The 15,025-nt window shown below is 38.3% G+C and overlaps 1 protein-coding gene across 1 annotated transcript in view; it reads left to right on the forward strand.

The window, feature by feature from the left end:
• The window catches only part of Dkk2 (dickkopf WNT signaling pathway inhibitor 2), a 99,106-nt gene extending 85,036 nt beyond the window's left edge, over positions 1–14,070 (forward strand). The window contains exons 2-4 of the mRNA XM_059265017.1: positions 4,206–4,356; positions 8,221–8,376; positions 11,805–14,070. Coding sequence (XP_059121000.1) covers positions 4,206–4,356; positions 8,221–8,376; positions 11,805–12,055 — 558 coding nt within the window. The 3' untranslated portion in view covers positions 12,056–14,070. The remainder of the gene's footprint in view (positions 1–4,205; positions 4,357–8,220; positions 8,377–11,804) is intronic.
• Positions 14,071–15,025: the final 955 nt, after the last annotated feature.

Genomic DNA, 15,025 nt, shown 5'->3' on the forward strand with positions numbered 1-15,025 from the left:
TTCCTCATGATTTCAGAGAACTGATCTAGTGGTTACGTTTCAAAGGGATGGGGAGTTAAACAAAAAACAAACACAATAATAAATTCAATTCTATATGTAAAACTGAATTAATAGACCCTTACTCTTGGAATAAGTGAGGGCAAGTTTTGACAATAAGTGAGGGGGAAAAAAGACTTAATTGTTTCAGATAAGATGGAATGGCTACATTTCCTTTTTGCTTTGCTCCTTAGAATTCTATTTGTCATTATTTGCATGGCAGGCTTCTGCTTATAACTCTGCTTTACAATCAGTTAAAACCGATGTCAGGAACTGGAATCATTGTTATAGCTTCGGCTGTGTTTCCCTACAGATTTCTGAATTTCCAACAGCTGCTGCAGGACAGGCTGTTGGCATTAGAAGAATGTGGGCAAGTTTTCCTTCACAATCTCTGTGTTCAGCACAGAGGTCACCAATGCACAACCTCATCCCTACGGGTGTGAAACCTTCCCCATAATATGCTCTTGGTTCTGATACCTCAGGCCTGATGCCATGGCAAGTTCAGTACACTCAAATTCTCTACCATTGAGCACACTATTTATCTCTAAAAGTTACATAATGTCTTTTCCTCACTTTAATGCTATAACTATAAATAATTATTCCAAACTAGCATGGTGGAAGTGGACTTTAAACTCTTCATACTAAAGAGAAATGTTGGTTTCTGATAGAATTCAATTCAATCTGTGTCCAATGTGTTTACTCTTTTCTTTTTTTAAAGCTCCTGTCATGGTTATAATGATCACTGGTGTAGCTATTTATAGAAGTGACTTTATATTTAGACTAAAAAGGGGCAAGACAAATGTCTTTGTTTTTGGGCCTGATCCTGGACTGCTCTCATACATTCTTAATTTATGGCAAATCATCTCCTTTTCTTAGGTGCCCCTAATTAACTTGCATCCTAACCATGCCTGAGTCTGGGTAGTGAGTGATTGTGAATGCTGACAAAATGGGATTTCTAATCAGTGCTGGAAGTAGTTAGTGGAGAGAGAATGTAAGTCTCATTCTGGTTCTTACACTTGGCCATTGGTTTTCCAGTACACTGCCACTGGTCCTCACACACCATGGTTATCTAGTCTCTTCGCCTAAAGACCAAGTCAAGAAAGCTGTAAAAACACCACTGCTATTAATTGCTGCAGTAAGAAACATATCAGCCTTTTACTTTTAAATCTCTAAAACAAGTACCAGGCAAGCATGTTATTAACATTAAATTGAAACTTTGGCTAAGGCTCTCAAACTTGCTCTATGTTTACCACAATGCTACCCTCAAGTGGGAGCCAAGTGACAGCCTTTCGAGACCAAAGTAAACGGGAAGTAAAGATCCCCTTGTGAAAGTTCCTAAATGGCAGTTATATTTATGTATATTTTTCTCACCAGAAGTCTTTTCAGTCACTCCTATGCCCATCATTCTGTCAGGCCTCCTGTTTCTCTGTCTGCCTGTTTCTCCTTGCTTTCCTACTGTGACACAATTTAATAATAGAAAAATAAACACAAAAGAACACCTCTGAAATGACATGACTGAGCCCTCATGGTAGTGCGGAAATACCTTCATCCAAAATTCAAAATTGTGGGCTTGGGGATTTAGTTCAGTGGTAGAGCACTTGCCTAGCAAGCGCAAGGCCCTGGGTCCTCAGCTCTGGGTGGGAATTCAAAATTGCTGAAATGTGATGCACCAATGCTGATACATATGTATTGTTAATATGTTAGGCCTATAGTTTATGTTTTGTTTTCTTGATAATGATCAGGCTAAAAAGGCTTTATGCCTCAGTAAATCTGTGCTGGGGACACTGATTTTTGAAAGCAAGGCATGTCTCCTAAAATCATTTGCTTCTCTCAAACTCACTTCATTCAATTTATTATGCCCCCTTTTTGAAAACATTAATGGAATATATGTGTGTTCATATTCATATATTTTACTTCATATAGTTTACTGTGGCCAAAAGTTTTATGAGCTTTGGAGAAGTTGTATTTTTATTTAAAATTATTAAACGTCGCTATCAAATTTTCAAACTCTTCCTTCTAGAATCTTGGTATGGGCATCAGTCCCAAGCACAGAACATTTATAACATTTCAAAAACATCCCAAATACTGTCTTTGCCAATGCCACTGTTTCTTCAACCTAAGAACATTTTTCCGGATAAATAAACTAAATTTAGCAATCAGCTTGCTTCTCCAATGGGGTCTGTTCTTTATGGATGGAGCACAGTGTTACTTCTAGTCAGAACCGTTTGAGAGTTTGCTGAGTTGTAAATAGCACATGATGTTTTAGGTGGCACATGTTTGTTTCGGACGAGAGAACATGTCCTATTTTTGAGAAAGGAAAGACTTGTAAGACATCAAATGTTTCTTGCAAAACAATTTGATGAAATGAATGTAAATGAATCAGAAACATGTGAATTGTGTTTCAATTAAAATTAATGACTCTAAATAGGAAGACGGCAACATGCCTGGGGGCAAGAGTGTGGCAAGGCCAGGCAGGAAGTGACATTGGTTTGGTTTTCATCAGTCTTGGGTTCTTGAAAAACATCCCACTACCGTGAATTCAGCTTCGTTCAGATTCTTGAAAGTCAACCTAGGAATCCTAAAGTGGACTGATAGCACAAATTCATCTTATGGATGCATGTCACTGCCACTGTGCAATCATTTAAAATCGCTTTCAAAGGGACATGAGTGGCTCCCAGTGCTACTCTTTCAAGGGTAAATAAGATGTTGTAATGGTGATAAAATCCATTTTCCCTCAGACTCACACATAAACTTCATCTCTACTTCCTGTCTCTAATTGAAGATGATGAGACGTACCTGGCAGATATGGAGCAGAAAGTGGGGAGGAGGGAGGGAGGGAGGAAAGAAAGGAGGGATGGAGGAAGGGAGGAAGGCAGAGAGGATAAAGGAAATACGCAATGTGCGGGGTCAGGACATCAAGTGGGATTTCATAATGAAAACACCCAAACCAAAATAATTATTTTAGAGACACAAACATCTTATCCACAGTTTCATCCTTATATCATTTGTGCACACTTCAAAGCAAAAGTCAAAGCTTTCAAAACTAAGATTTGTATTGGTAGTTAAAAATTAATATATTTCTCGAAAAATTGGAAAAATAAAATAAAAGGAGGCAGGCCTGGTAATGTTTGCTCATAATCCCACTGCTTAAAGACAGAGGCAGGAAAATTGTCACAAGTTTAATGTTCAAGACTAATCTGGTCTAAGGTGAGTTCCAGCAATCATAGGCTGAGTAATTAGACCTTGTTTTTTTTTTTTTTTAAAAAAAAAAAAAGGTGGAGGGGAGAACCTATCTCAATGCTCAGTCTAAGTGTGCTGTGTGTTATCACAGTCTCTGAATGTGTACATGATAAATGTTCCATGAACTTCCAAAAGGCAGGGTGTATGTAACTGGAGTCCGTACTTTACTTTTATTTTGGGAGTTACTATCACACACAGCTCAAGTAGTTTTCAGGACTTACTGATGGTGGAGAAATGCATTAATAACCTGTCTTTTCTGAACAAACTTAAGGCATGGTTGCTATAGTTGTTACAAGGAGATCGTGAGAAGATGCCTTGTTGGGCTTCCAGAGAACTCTCAGTAACTAAAGTCCAGCATCCTTCTGGTTATGCGGACACTGCTGTTGCTCTGTAGAGGAAGTAGGGATGAGGGCAAGGTCCTTTATTTTGTTTTTGTTTTTGTTTTTGTTTTTGTTTGAGGGGGGGTGTTGTGTGTTGTGTGCAGATCAGGTTGTTTCTCAGATCATCTGTAAGAGTTTCTCCTTACCTTTCACAGGCAGGAATTGTGAGCTTTTCTTAGAAGTGTTTGTTCTCTGGGCAGATACCAATCAGCACAACCATTTGTCTGTTTTACTCCTCCTCAGTCTCTCAGTAGCAGGTGGGAATGGAGTGGTGAGGCTGATTGTATATTCTGCAGTTAGTGGCGATTCAACAGTGACCTTTTCCTGAGCCCCTGGAGTCACTTGCAACAGGTGCCTACCAGTATGCAGTATAAAGGTGGCCAATGAAAATGCATGGGGCATGTTAATTTCAAGGTGCTTTTTTACTTCAGAATGATTTCATTCAGGCACTGCAAATGTGACTTAGTTTCTCTTAAGGTTGCTGCCGGGATGCCTTCTGTGTCCAAGGACCTCACACCTTTCTTTGTTGGCTGTTCTATCTGATGACAGGCCTACCCTTGCAGCAGTGATAAGGAGTGCGAAGTTGGAAGATACTGTCACAGTCCCCACCAAGGATCATCAGCCTGTATGGTGTGTCGGAGGAAAAAGAAACGATGCCATAGAGATGGCATGTGTTGCCCTGGTACCCGCTGCAATAATGGTAAGAGATCTCATCAAGTGTTAAGCAGCCTCTTTCGTTCTCAGAAGCCTTTGTGCTAAGGTGATTTAATGCTTCTTTATCCGGACCCCTGAGTTATAAGCCTTTTGGGACTGGGAGGGTATTGAGATTAAAGGCGTGTGTCTCCAATGCTGGCTGTATCCCTGAACACACAGAGATCTACCTAGCTCTGCCTATCAAATGCTGGGATTAAAGGCATGCACCACCACCACCCGGCTTTCCTATAGCTTGCTAATAGCTCTGACCCCCCGGGCAACTTTATTTATTAACATACAAATAACATTTTAATACAAATAAAATATCACCGTATTTCCCTTTTCTATTTTAATAAAAAGGAAAAAGGAAAAAGCTTATAACTAACATAAGAAAAACTATATACAAAAGTACAATAACTATATACAATATATACAAGTAATAAATACCTAAACAGTGTCTAGTCCATTTGTATTTGACAAATTCAGAGACATAATTCCATTATCTATTTTTATTTGGTAAGTCCAAAATGTATCTAATTCACTTTCTATCCTAATTAATCTTCAACTATAACTAACTAAACTTCAACTCCTTCAGAGACCCAAGAAGGAAATAATATTAGCTAACAAAAATAAAAACAGGAAGTACATGCAAGCAACTTCCAAAAAATTGTGAGTTGACAGAAACAGCCAGCTGCCTGGACAGTCATCTGAGGTTTCTCCGCAGTGTTGGGGCATCATCTTCAGCCTATAGGCTTAGCATATCTGACAGACTCATTTGTGAAGTAGGATGTACACAAGGTCAACAGTTCAACCTCACATTGGGTGAGAGCAGTCCATGTACCAGAAACATCTGAATTCCACTAGTGTCATGTTATGATTTAGGATTTTAAATTCTGGAAATTGTTGATGTTTTTTGAATTCAGCTGTCCATTCTTCTTGGCTATGTGTGTATGTGGCTTCATCTCAGCATCCCGTTCTTCTCCACATTCCTCTATTAAATGCCATTCTACTATTGAGAGGCATGAGCTTAGTTACTCTTCAAGAATAACTGTTTCAGCTGCTGTTCCATTGCACATCAGAAGCCATCTGCCCACTGCCTGTTCAGCTGCCTTCGAAGAAAAGGGCACTGTACCTTTTCCGGATTGCGAAGGCCACTTCAGGGATGGTGACATATTGTCCTGGCCTCAGAAGATGCCTTTTGATAAAGCCATAACCACATTTGTTTTGGCAAGAATCAGTAGTCCTTTGTTTCGGGTCCTGTCTGTCCTGTTTGTCAGCAGTTGATTTGAGGATACTTTGTTGTACAGTGGCTAACTTTTGCCACAATGAAAGTTAACTCCAATTGCAGTTTTTTCAATGCCCATATTTTCTCTGAAGTAGATTGATACTGCCAGGAGCCGACATGTCTCATAGTCATAACAAAAAAGAAAAGTTTTCTAAGTTATTAAAACATTTTAAATGCCATATTCTGTAGATCTCTGAAGGGTTTGAAGATGACCTGTCTATCTAAAATATATCTGCTCAATCTTGAAAACATACCTAATATGACTACAAGTTCTATTATAATGTCTAACTACTATCTTTCATTTCTTTATATCCTAATAGTTGGTAATAACAACATTCAAGGATCAGAAAATTGCATTACATTGTTAAATGAACGGTATAAGTACAATTAGAAATATACATATAGCATTTTCTAACAATATCAATTTCAATATATATAATTTGTATACAATATAAAACAATCTAATCCAATGTAAAGTATTTACATTTTTCTTTTCTTTCTTTCTTTTTTTTTATTTTTCCGGAGCTGAGGACCGAACCCAGGGCCTTGTGCTTGCTAGGCAAGCGCTCTACCACTGAGCTATATCCCTAACCCCTGACAACAACTTGTAACCAACCCCCCTAATCAATGAAAATTATCCCAGACCCCAAACCCATTAAAAGACCAAAAAAAAAAAAAACCCAAACAAACAAACGAAAAAAACCTCCCACCCCACACCACCTCTTTGGGAGTGTGGGCGTCGTATTCTTAAAATTGCTTCCTGTTGGGTATGGGCAAAGGTATCTTTATCCTGAAAGAAAAATTTTAGGTTAATTGTCAAATTCTAGGAAAGGTAACTATATCCTTCATTATCCAGTCTGTTTATAATGCCAAAGTTCAGGGTTTATCTCAATCCTTATTCAAGTAGCCTTTGAGACTGGATCATCTCAGCTAGCCCTCTCAAAATTGCTCTGAGCACTTTGTAGTTCAAAGCTGATCTGTAGATGATGTTTGTCAGCTTAGTGATGTTATTATTGTCCACGTGGAATTGTTGTTGTTGTGGGGCCCCATCTTCTTCCTGGAGACTTCAGTTGATGTTAGGCCTGGCCGTGATTTCCTGCAGAAAACTGATAAGAGACTCGAACCCAAAGACATATATATGCAGCTAATTGAAGCCTTTTTTTCTTTCTAGAATTAGTTAGTACTCTACATGACCATTCATATCTTAACACAGTTTAAAATGTATATATATATATATATATATATATATATATAAATCTTGTAAATTTTGATATAAAATTCATACTTTAAGAAAAGTTTAAAGAATCAGAATAGAATAAAGAGTTGAGATTAGTAATAGAATAGTCCCTTAATTAATTTGGCTTTTCTCCTGTCTCATAGCAGAAGATGGCTCTTTTCTTCTGGCATGATACAGGGAGTTTGCATTTTCCTTTTAACAACATGCTTGAGTTTAAAGAAGGAGAGAGCCATTCTCCAACTCCAAAGTCAGCTTTAAATTTTAATTGAACTGGGACTATTAGAAGACCAATAGTGTTAAATCTTTAGAGAAAAGCAGAAACAAACATTTAGGAAGACATAAAATTTTTTAGATAATATATCTCCTAAAAGACAAAAACAAAAACCTTTCCCCAAGATTTTTTTGGGATGTTCCTTTTTGGCAAGTTATTATCTAATTAAATGAAAAGGCATGTGTTACTGGTATAAGTTAGTTTAAATTGGATGTTCATGCTAGTTGATGAACTATCACCTCCTCTAATTAAGAGGTCTCTCTTGTTCAAATTGAACCTTTATCAATTAATGGTACCCACACACAGGAGTTTCATATTATAGTTATTATGTCCTAGGGCATCCTTACTAGGTGAGGGGATGACTGGTCCACCTGCATCCTGGCTGCACTTAAGCCTAATGAGCTGATAGTCAGACATCTATTCAGCACTAATAATGTACTGAAAACAATCACAGACACTTGATTAAATAATTGCAGAAGGTGGTTAGAATTACTAGTCATAAAAAATGACACAGTCAGGCTCATATTGTCATGCCTTCTCTGGTCTCTAGGAATAAACCTACTATGAATATCTTAAAGAGGAACTGAAGGGGCAGACAAAGACCTCACACCATGTGAGAAGTGGGTAGGTTTGACTGAGATTGTTTAGCTCACAAACAAAAAGGACCTTGGACATGTCCTTGGTCAGATGACTTTTGAAAAAAGAAATAGTGGACACTGATTTAATTCTACACCACATCACTATTCTAAGTACTTTGCATATACTTACAATAATTTGATGAGATTCATTCTGCCTTTATTCCTAATTTGTTGTTCTTTGCACCATGTCATTTGATCTTAAAAAGGAAAAATTCAAATCTAGGAAGCTTGGCTCCAGAGCCAAATTATTCTATCCTTAATAAGTAAGTGAATGAATGAATGAATGAACTAACAGATAAAAAGATAGATACATAGTAGGTAGATTAAGAAACAGACACATAAATGTCTATACACAGATATAAATGTCCTAACACAGACCAGGATGAACATCACAGGTTATATCACCAGTTATAGTGATCTGTTTACAACTTCATTTCCAGGTATCTGCATCCCAGTCACTGAGAGCATCCTGACCCCTCATATTCCAGCTCTGGATGGCACTCGGCATAGAGATCGGAACCATGGTCACTATTCCAACCATGACCTGGGATGGCAGAATCTAGGAAGGCCACACACCAAGATGTCTCATATAAAAGGTAGGACTCCCTATACTTCCATGTTTGTTTACTCTTTCTTTCTTTTATAAAGAAGTAAAAGAAAATATAGTGTCTTAGGGTTTCTATTGCTGTGAAGAGACACTATATTCACAGCAACTCTTATAAAGTAAATCATTTAATTGTGGTGGCTTACTTACAGTTCAGAGGTTCAGTCCATTATCATCATGGCAGAAAGCAAGGCAGCATGCAGGCAGACGTGGTGCTAGAGAAGGAGCTGAGAGTTCTTACATCTTGATTCACAGGCAACAGGAAGTGATACCTTGAGCATATATGAGACCTCAACACCCACGTCCACAGTGACACACTTCCAACAAAACTTACACCTACTCCAACAAGGCCACACCTCCTAATAGTGTCTCTCTCTTTGGGGGCCATTTTATTTCCAACCACCCCACATAGTTAGTTAATTCTCTTTGGTTCTATGAATCCATTATGAAAATGTTCATTAATGGGCAATTTTAAACTGAGTTTATTAATTTTTAATTTTGAAAATGCTGGAGATTTCATAGAATTGTTGAAAAGTATATATTATAAGAAAGGCAGTAGCCTGACCTGCCATGCTATTTTCTAAGCATGCCTCTCTTTTCATATGAAAACTGAGATGAAATCTTCTAAACAAACTTGTATGGTCCAAACCTATCAGAGAAAGCATTGTGGGAAATGTATGAGGAAATATTGCTGCTGGCAATTCAATTCCTGCCCATTTTTTCACCTTTGCAGATTCAGGAAGTAGATTTCACTAAGCAATCATATGACATGCTATTCATAGCCAACCTATGAGAACAGTTGGTTTGTAGTGGAGTGAGGCATCAGTATAAAGTCCTCTTCTTCCTCCTACTCACCAATAACAAACTTGAATAGTGGGAAATCATTTTAGCAATAGTAAATTATTTTACTAATAATAAAATTTTGAAAACATGAAGTATACTTATACTCAAAGGAGCTTTTTCCATGTGTATCTGTGAAGTATTCCTCTTTCAAGATGTCCATGATTAAAAATGCCCAGTGTTCTCAAGAATTTTGTAACAGATAATCTCCCTGTTGTTGAGAATTTTTGATGACCTGCAGTGCTCTGGGAATCCATGATGTGAAAACCTAGTTTCCTTTTGTAAACTTGTTATTTCCAAAGCTTCTCTCACCACAAAACTATTTGCCCACTTTTTCATCTTCTAAAGAGCCAGGCTCCTGGAGAAGATCTGACCTACTGGTGTAGCTTGGACCAATAGTGGTCATATGTATAATGCTAAAAACGTTGGCAAGTAATTTCTCTTGTTATTTTGCTTTAACTACCAAGACCCTGAATTATTTCCCAAACCTCTTATTTCTGTTTTATCAAATTCCTATATAGCCATTACGTGTGTCTTTCCTCATTCCAATAGATATCTACATCACAGTACTATTCAAAATCTACCAATTATTTCAATCTAACTAGAAATCTTGTGTTGTATTGTAGTGTGAATCCTAATTGGTCTTAATAAAACCTGGAGTCAGCTATTGGGGTAAATGCTGAAAGATCAGAGAAGTAAAGCCACTAGAGAGACTTCTTATCTCTGCCAAATCCTTAGACCAAAAGGTGCCGAACTCCTGTCTCCATACCACCTTATCACTTCCCCTCTCCCCGTAGCCATATCACTTCCTGTTTCCTCTTCCCAAGTACTGGGATCAAAAGCATGAGTTCCCAAGTGCTGGGATTAAAGGTGTGTGCCACCACTGCCTGGCCTCCAGTGATTAGCTCCGCACTCTGATCTCAAGACAAGCTTTATTTGTTAGAGCACACAAAATAACACCACATTGCATGGCTAGTGAATTGCATCAAAATTTTACAGTGCAAGTAGTTACATCAAGGATGCTAGAGAATCCTTTAGACCACAGGTAGTCACATGACAGACTTTGAACCTAATCTGCATCACTGGATTTTCTAAATAATGGTTCATAAAATCACAAACTTACCCATTCATATAGACTTTTTCTATGGCTAAGTTTTACAGATCATCTAGCCTCAGAACCCTAATGTATTTTTAGCTGGGCAACTAACACAAAAGTCTGACAACTCCTGCCTTACACTGAAACACAAATCAGTATAGCCAAGATGTGTGTGGGAGGGTGCTGTTTGGTGACTTAATCTTTCTGTGTGTGCACACACTAACCCGATTTGGAATCTCACATGTTTTTAACTAAGTTCTTGGTTGCTCCTGAGCCTGATGGCTCTGAGCTCAGCTGGCTGTCACCTCTCTGCTCTGTTCTATCTCACAGCTTCTTGTAGGCTGTATTCCCTACCACTCCTTATCAGATGCGTTTGGCTGGGTTTAAACCATTCCCTACTCTCACTGCCTGCATTGGTATTCTGGTATGACTGTGTTTCGGTTCAATCTCCAGTTGCTTCCAGGTGGGGCTGTTAGGTTCTGGCTAGTGAATCGAGCCCCTGGATGCTGACATCACCTGCTCCTTGGGGGTCTCTTGGCCTAAATGTGCTAGTAAATTCCTGCAGCTGATCCATCTCTTATAATTCTTAGTTCAACTACCACACATGTGACCAATTCTCTGTATTAAATAACCTGTGCTAATAATTCTGCTTTCACAGCTGGACTCAACTGATAAATGGTGTCAAGAGTCCCTGAAAATTTCAGCTTTTTTGAGTCACAGCTTTGTTTAAGCCTGTTGAAAAGATATCAAGTTCATTAGTTTGAAACCAAGTTTTTCTCCCCTAACTCACCCCATACGTGAAAAATCATCAGGAAAATATCTAAAGTTAGACCGTAGACTGGGGAGTTGACTCCATGGTTAAATTGCTTGCCATGCAAACTTGAGGACAGGGGTTCCAATCCCCAGAACCCCTATAAATATGAGGTGAGGCGTGGCAGCTTGTCTGTAATTCCAGTCTCAGAAAACTGAAACAGGAGATCCCTTTAACAAGCTGGCTAGCAAATCTCGCCAAATCAGCTAGCTCTGGGTTGGACTGTGAGATCTTGGTTCAAAGAATAAGATGAGAGAATGATAAAAGGTGCTTCCCAGCATCACACTTGGTCCTTCACATTCACATGTACACACGTGCTTGCACACCTCTACATACATGCACTCACACACAAGCAAAAAGCGTGCATATATGTACACTACACACATTAACACAGAGAGAGAGAAAAATAGAAAAAGGTAGACTATGACATTGAAAATGAACACAGTCTGGCTGTTCAATAAATGCCATATTCAGATGGTAGAAAACGGAAAGAGACAAAAGCAAACTTATGAGAATAAAGAGTTAGCAAACTGGTAGGAATCCAAGATTTTTCATTATCGGTGGCCATATAATGCAATATAATATAAGTGAAAGCATTTCCTGTGATTCTGATTGTAAAGGAGAAATTGCTCTCAAGCACCCGTGTACTCCTTTATGCTCATGCTTTCTGTAGGACACGAAGGAGACCCCTGTCTGCGATCATCAGACTGCATTGATGGATTTTGCTGTGCTCGCCACTTCTGGACCAAAATCTGCAAACCGGTGCTCCATCAGGGAGAAGTGTGTACCAAACAACGCAAGAAAGGTTCTCACGGGCTGGAGATTTTCCAGAGGTGTGACTGTGCAAAGGGCCTGTCCTGCAAAGTATGGAAAGATGCTACCTACTCCTCCAAAGCCAGACTCCACGTGTGCCAGAAGATCTGACAGACACTGGGAGAGTTAGCCCTATCAGACTGTGAATTTGTGTATTTAATGCATTATGGCATGATGGAAAAATCCAGTTTGGAATGTAGAAGAAGGAGGGATGTGGTAAGAATCTGGAGCACAAGAGAGAGGTGGGACTGAATGAAGTAGAGACAGTGAAAACCAAAGCACAACCAGTGTTTCCATTATGCAACTTGTTTATGTAAATAATGTACACATTTGTGAAAATGCTATTATTAAAGAAAGCACACCACGGAAATTACTGACAAATGCCATGGGATTTTCCAAGAGCTTGGCTTGAGCTAGAGCGGACATTTCCTTCAGATTGGCAATGGCTATAAAAATAACCTAAAGCCATATTTCTGCTCAAAGTTAGAGTTTAATAAATTATTCTCATTGTCCCTTGACATAAGATAATTTCTAAAACATGGAAAAGAAGATAAACAGGAAGTGAAAATATGCAACGTCATTAATTTGCATCACAAAAAACACCTTTTAATTTGGAACTCTGCTTTGACTTCTCAAATAAAGGCCTTGGTAGACAAGAGAAAAAGGCAGTCATTATTTCCCATATCACTTCAAGATACTGGCATGTCTTTTAGACATTAGAAAAAGATAAACATGTGTCTCCTCATACCACTCGTTTCTTTTCTCAAAAACTTCATTTCGCCTGAATTAATGAAGACAGATGTAAGACAAAAACAGATCCTGCATTGTGAAGGAATGGCATTTTGTTTCAAATGTATGCCTATCTAAGCTAGAGCTATTAATTGTGTGGTACAAGCACAGGGCAGAATTTTCACAGATTGCAAAAACATTAAAGATGTCCAACACATGTGGGGAACTGAATAATGGAGTAACTATTGTTTTGCCAAAGCTTTGACATACCCTACATGTGATAGAACTAGACTGCTAAATTCATTTATCTTTGCATAGTTAGAGACCAGTAGGGTGAGGCTGACACTAGGGACTTGAATGATATTTGTACTGTGTGGAGCACAGCAGGGAAGCAGAGGAAACCTCATCATTTTTCCAGGCTTTAATTTCACGTGTCTGAAGCACAGGCTGAATTTTTATGGCTGACACCAGAGGCTCCACAAGCAAACTTGAAGCTCTCCATAGGGTTTGTTCTCCTCATTATACTTACCATGCAAATGAGTTCAGTGCAGTGAAATTTGCCCTCCCTACCCTCAAAATATTGCATATTTTTGAGGTTGTAAAATCTAATATGAGAGGCCCTTAAAGAGTGGGTTCTCTTAAGCCAAGTAATACAGGAAAAACCAATGTCCTCCCTACGCTTTGAACTGACGATGCTTTCAGAAGTTTCTGAACTAGCCTCTCAATAGAATTTCTTTACCAAAGACATAGTTTCTATTTTCTGCAGCTATTGAGAGAGTTAAAAAGCAATAACAAGTAAAATCAACACATCTCCAATCTATAGAAATTCTCTGAAACCACTTTACTACTTTGTGATTTAATACAGTTCTAAATATTATGTCTAGAGCACAAAAGACCAAAAAAACATAAGGTTATCGTGCCATTACTTAAGGTCTTGAATACCCACATCACTTTCTTGCTTTACTTAAATCCCATGTGCAATCTCAAAGTACAGCCCCTTAGGAGTTTCAGATTCTGACATGCATTTTGCCCGGATGATGATGATTTGTGCTCCACATATGTATCCTAGAGCAAAAAATCATAAGCTAATGTATCCAAAAGCCAAAATTTGTTGTATGAGCTTGGTGAGGTGAAAATGGAACATTTTGGTCAGAATTTCCTACACAGCAATGACACAATCCAGTTCCCACATTATTTCCTTTATATTCACCCTCTCAAAAAATTATTATTTGAAATAATTTATTTACAGGAAATGTTAATGAGATGTATTTTCTTATAGAGATGTTTCTTACAGAAAGCTTTGTAGCAGAATATATTTGCAGCTGTCGACTTTGTAATTTAGGGGAAATGTATAATAAGATAAAATATATTAAATTTTTCTCTTTCAAAAAACTGAATGCAAAGTGCCTTGTGTCTTCCTATGGGGGGAAAAATGCTCACAGAATCCTAAGTTCTTAGAGTTTCAACTGGGTGTGGTATGAGTCTTCACCCTGAAAGGGAGTCATCTGAATGTCAGCTCCACGGGGTGGCCCAGCTTATTGTTACCAAGACAAAATGGCTGTAATTGCTATTATAAAGTTAAACCAACATACTCCCACTTGTGATTTCATCCATTCATTCTTCCATTGCCTTCAGGACCCTCTTTAAAGAAGAGGTCTCTACAAACTTCTTCAAAAACACTTGAAGACAGCTGCCATAGTCCCTGTAACTTTCTTAGGAGAAATTTTCCAAAATGGAGACCCAGTGTGTTTAATGTATTCGTTCACTTCTACATCCGATGAAATTGCTACAGTTGTGGAGGGAAATCAATCCATTTATTTGGGCCTGTATTAACCCCAGTCTACTTCCTGGCAAGTTGGTTTTTCTTCTGCTTTCTGAGCCTTAAGGGTCAGGAATGTTTGATTGACAATGCTCAGCATGAGACTGAGGTGGATGTAAAAGCCCATGTTATATTGTGTGTAGAAATGCAAAAAGCAGACATTCTGTGACAAAGTGGGATGGTTCACATGTAGCTATAGCTGCTTAATGAAGCCAGAATAGTCCCAGGGCTGCAGGAAAGAGTTAAAGATCTCAGAAGCATGACTGAACAATTCCCACATCATTTTAATCAGTCACTTAGGGTATTCTCAGTCATTCATTCCCTCAAATTGAGACCATTTGTATTTCCTTGTGAAAATGTATTTTTAGACTCCAGCAATCCTATGAGTGACATTCTTTTTCTTTTCCACTAAATGACATGCTCTGTGAAGGGACAAATGTCCTCATCTTCCTTTCTTAACCAAGAAGTACCTTACTGCCTTTTATCATTTGGGGAAAAATTATTGAATTATATTTCTTTCTTCCTTCAAATTC

The sequence above is a fragment of the Peromyscus eremicus genome, chromosome 6, assembly GCF_949786415.1.
Source record: "Peromyscus eremicus chromosome 6, PerEre_H2_v1, whole genome shotgun sequence".
Lineage (NCBI taxonomy): Eukaryota > Metazoa > Chordata > Mammalia > Rodentia > Cricetidae > Peromyscus > Peromyscus eremicus.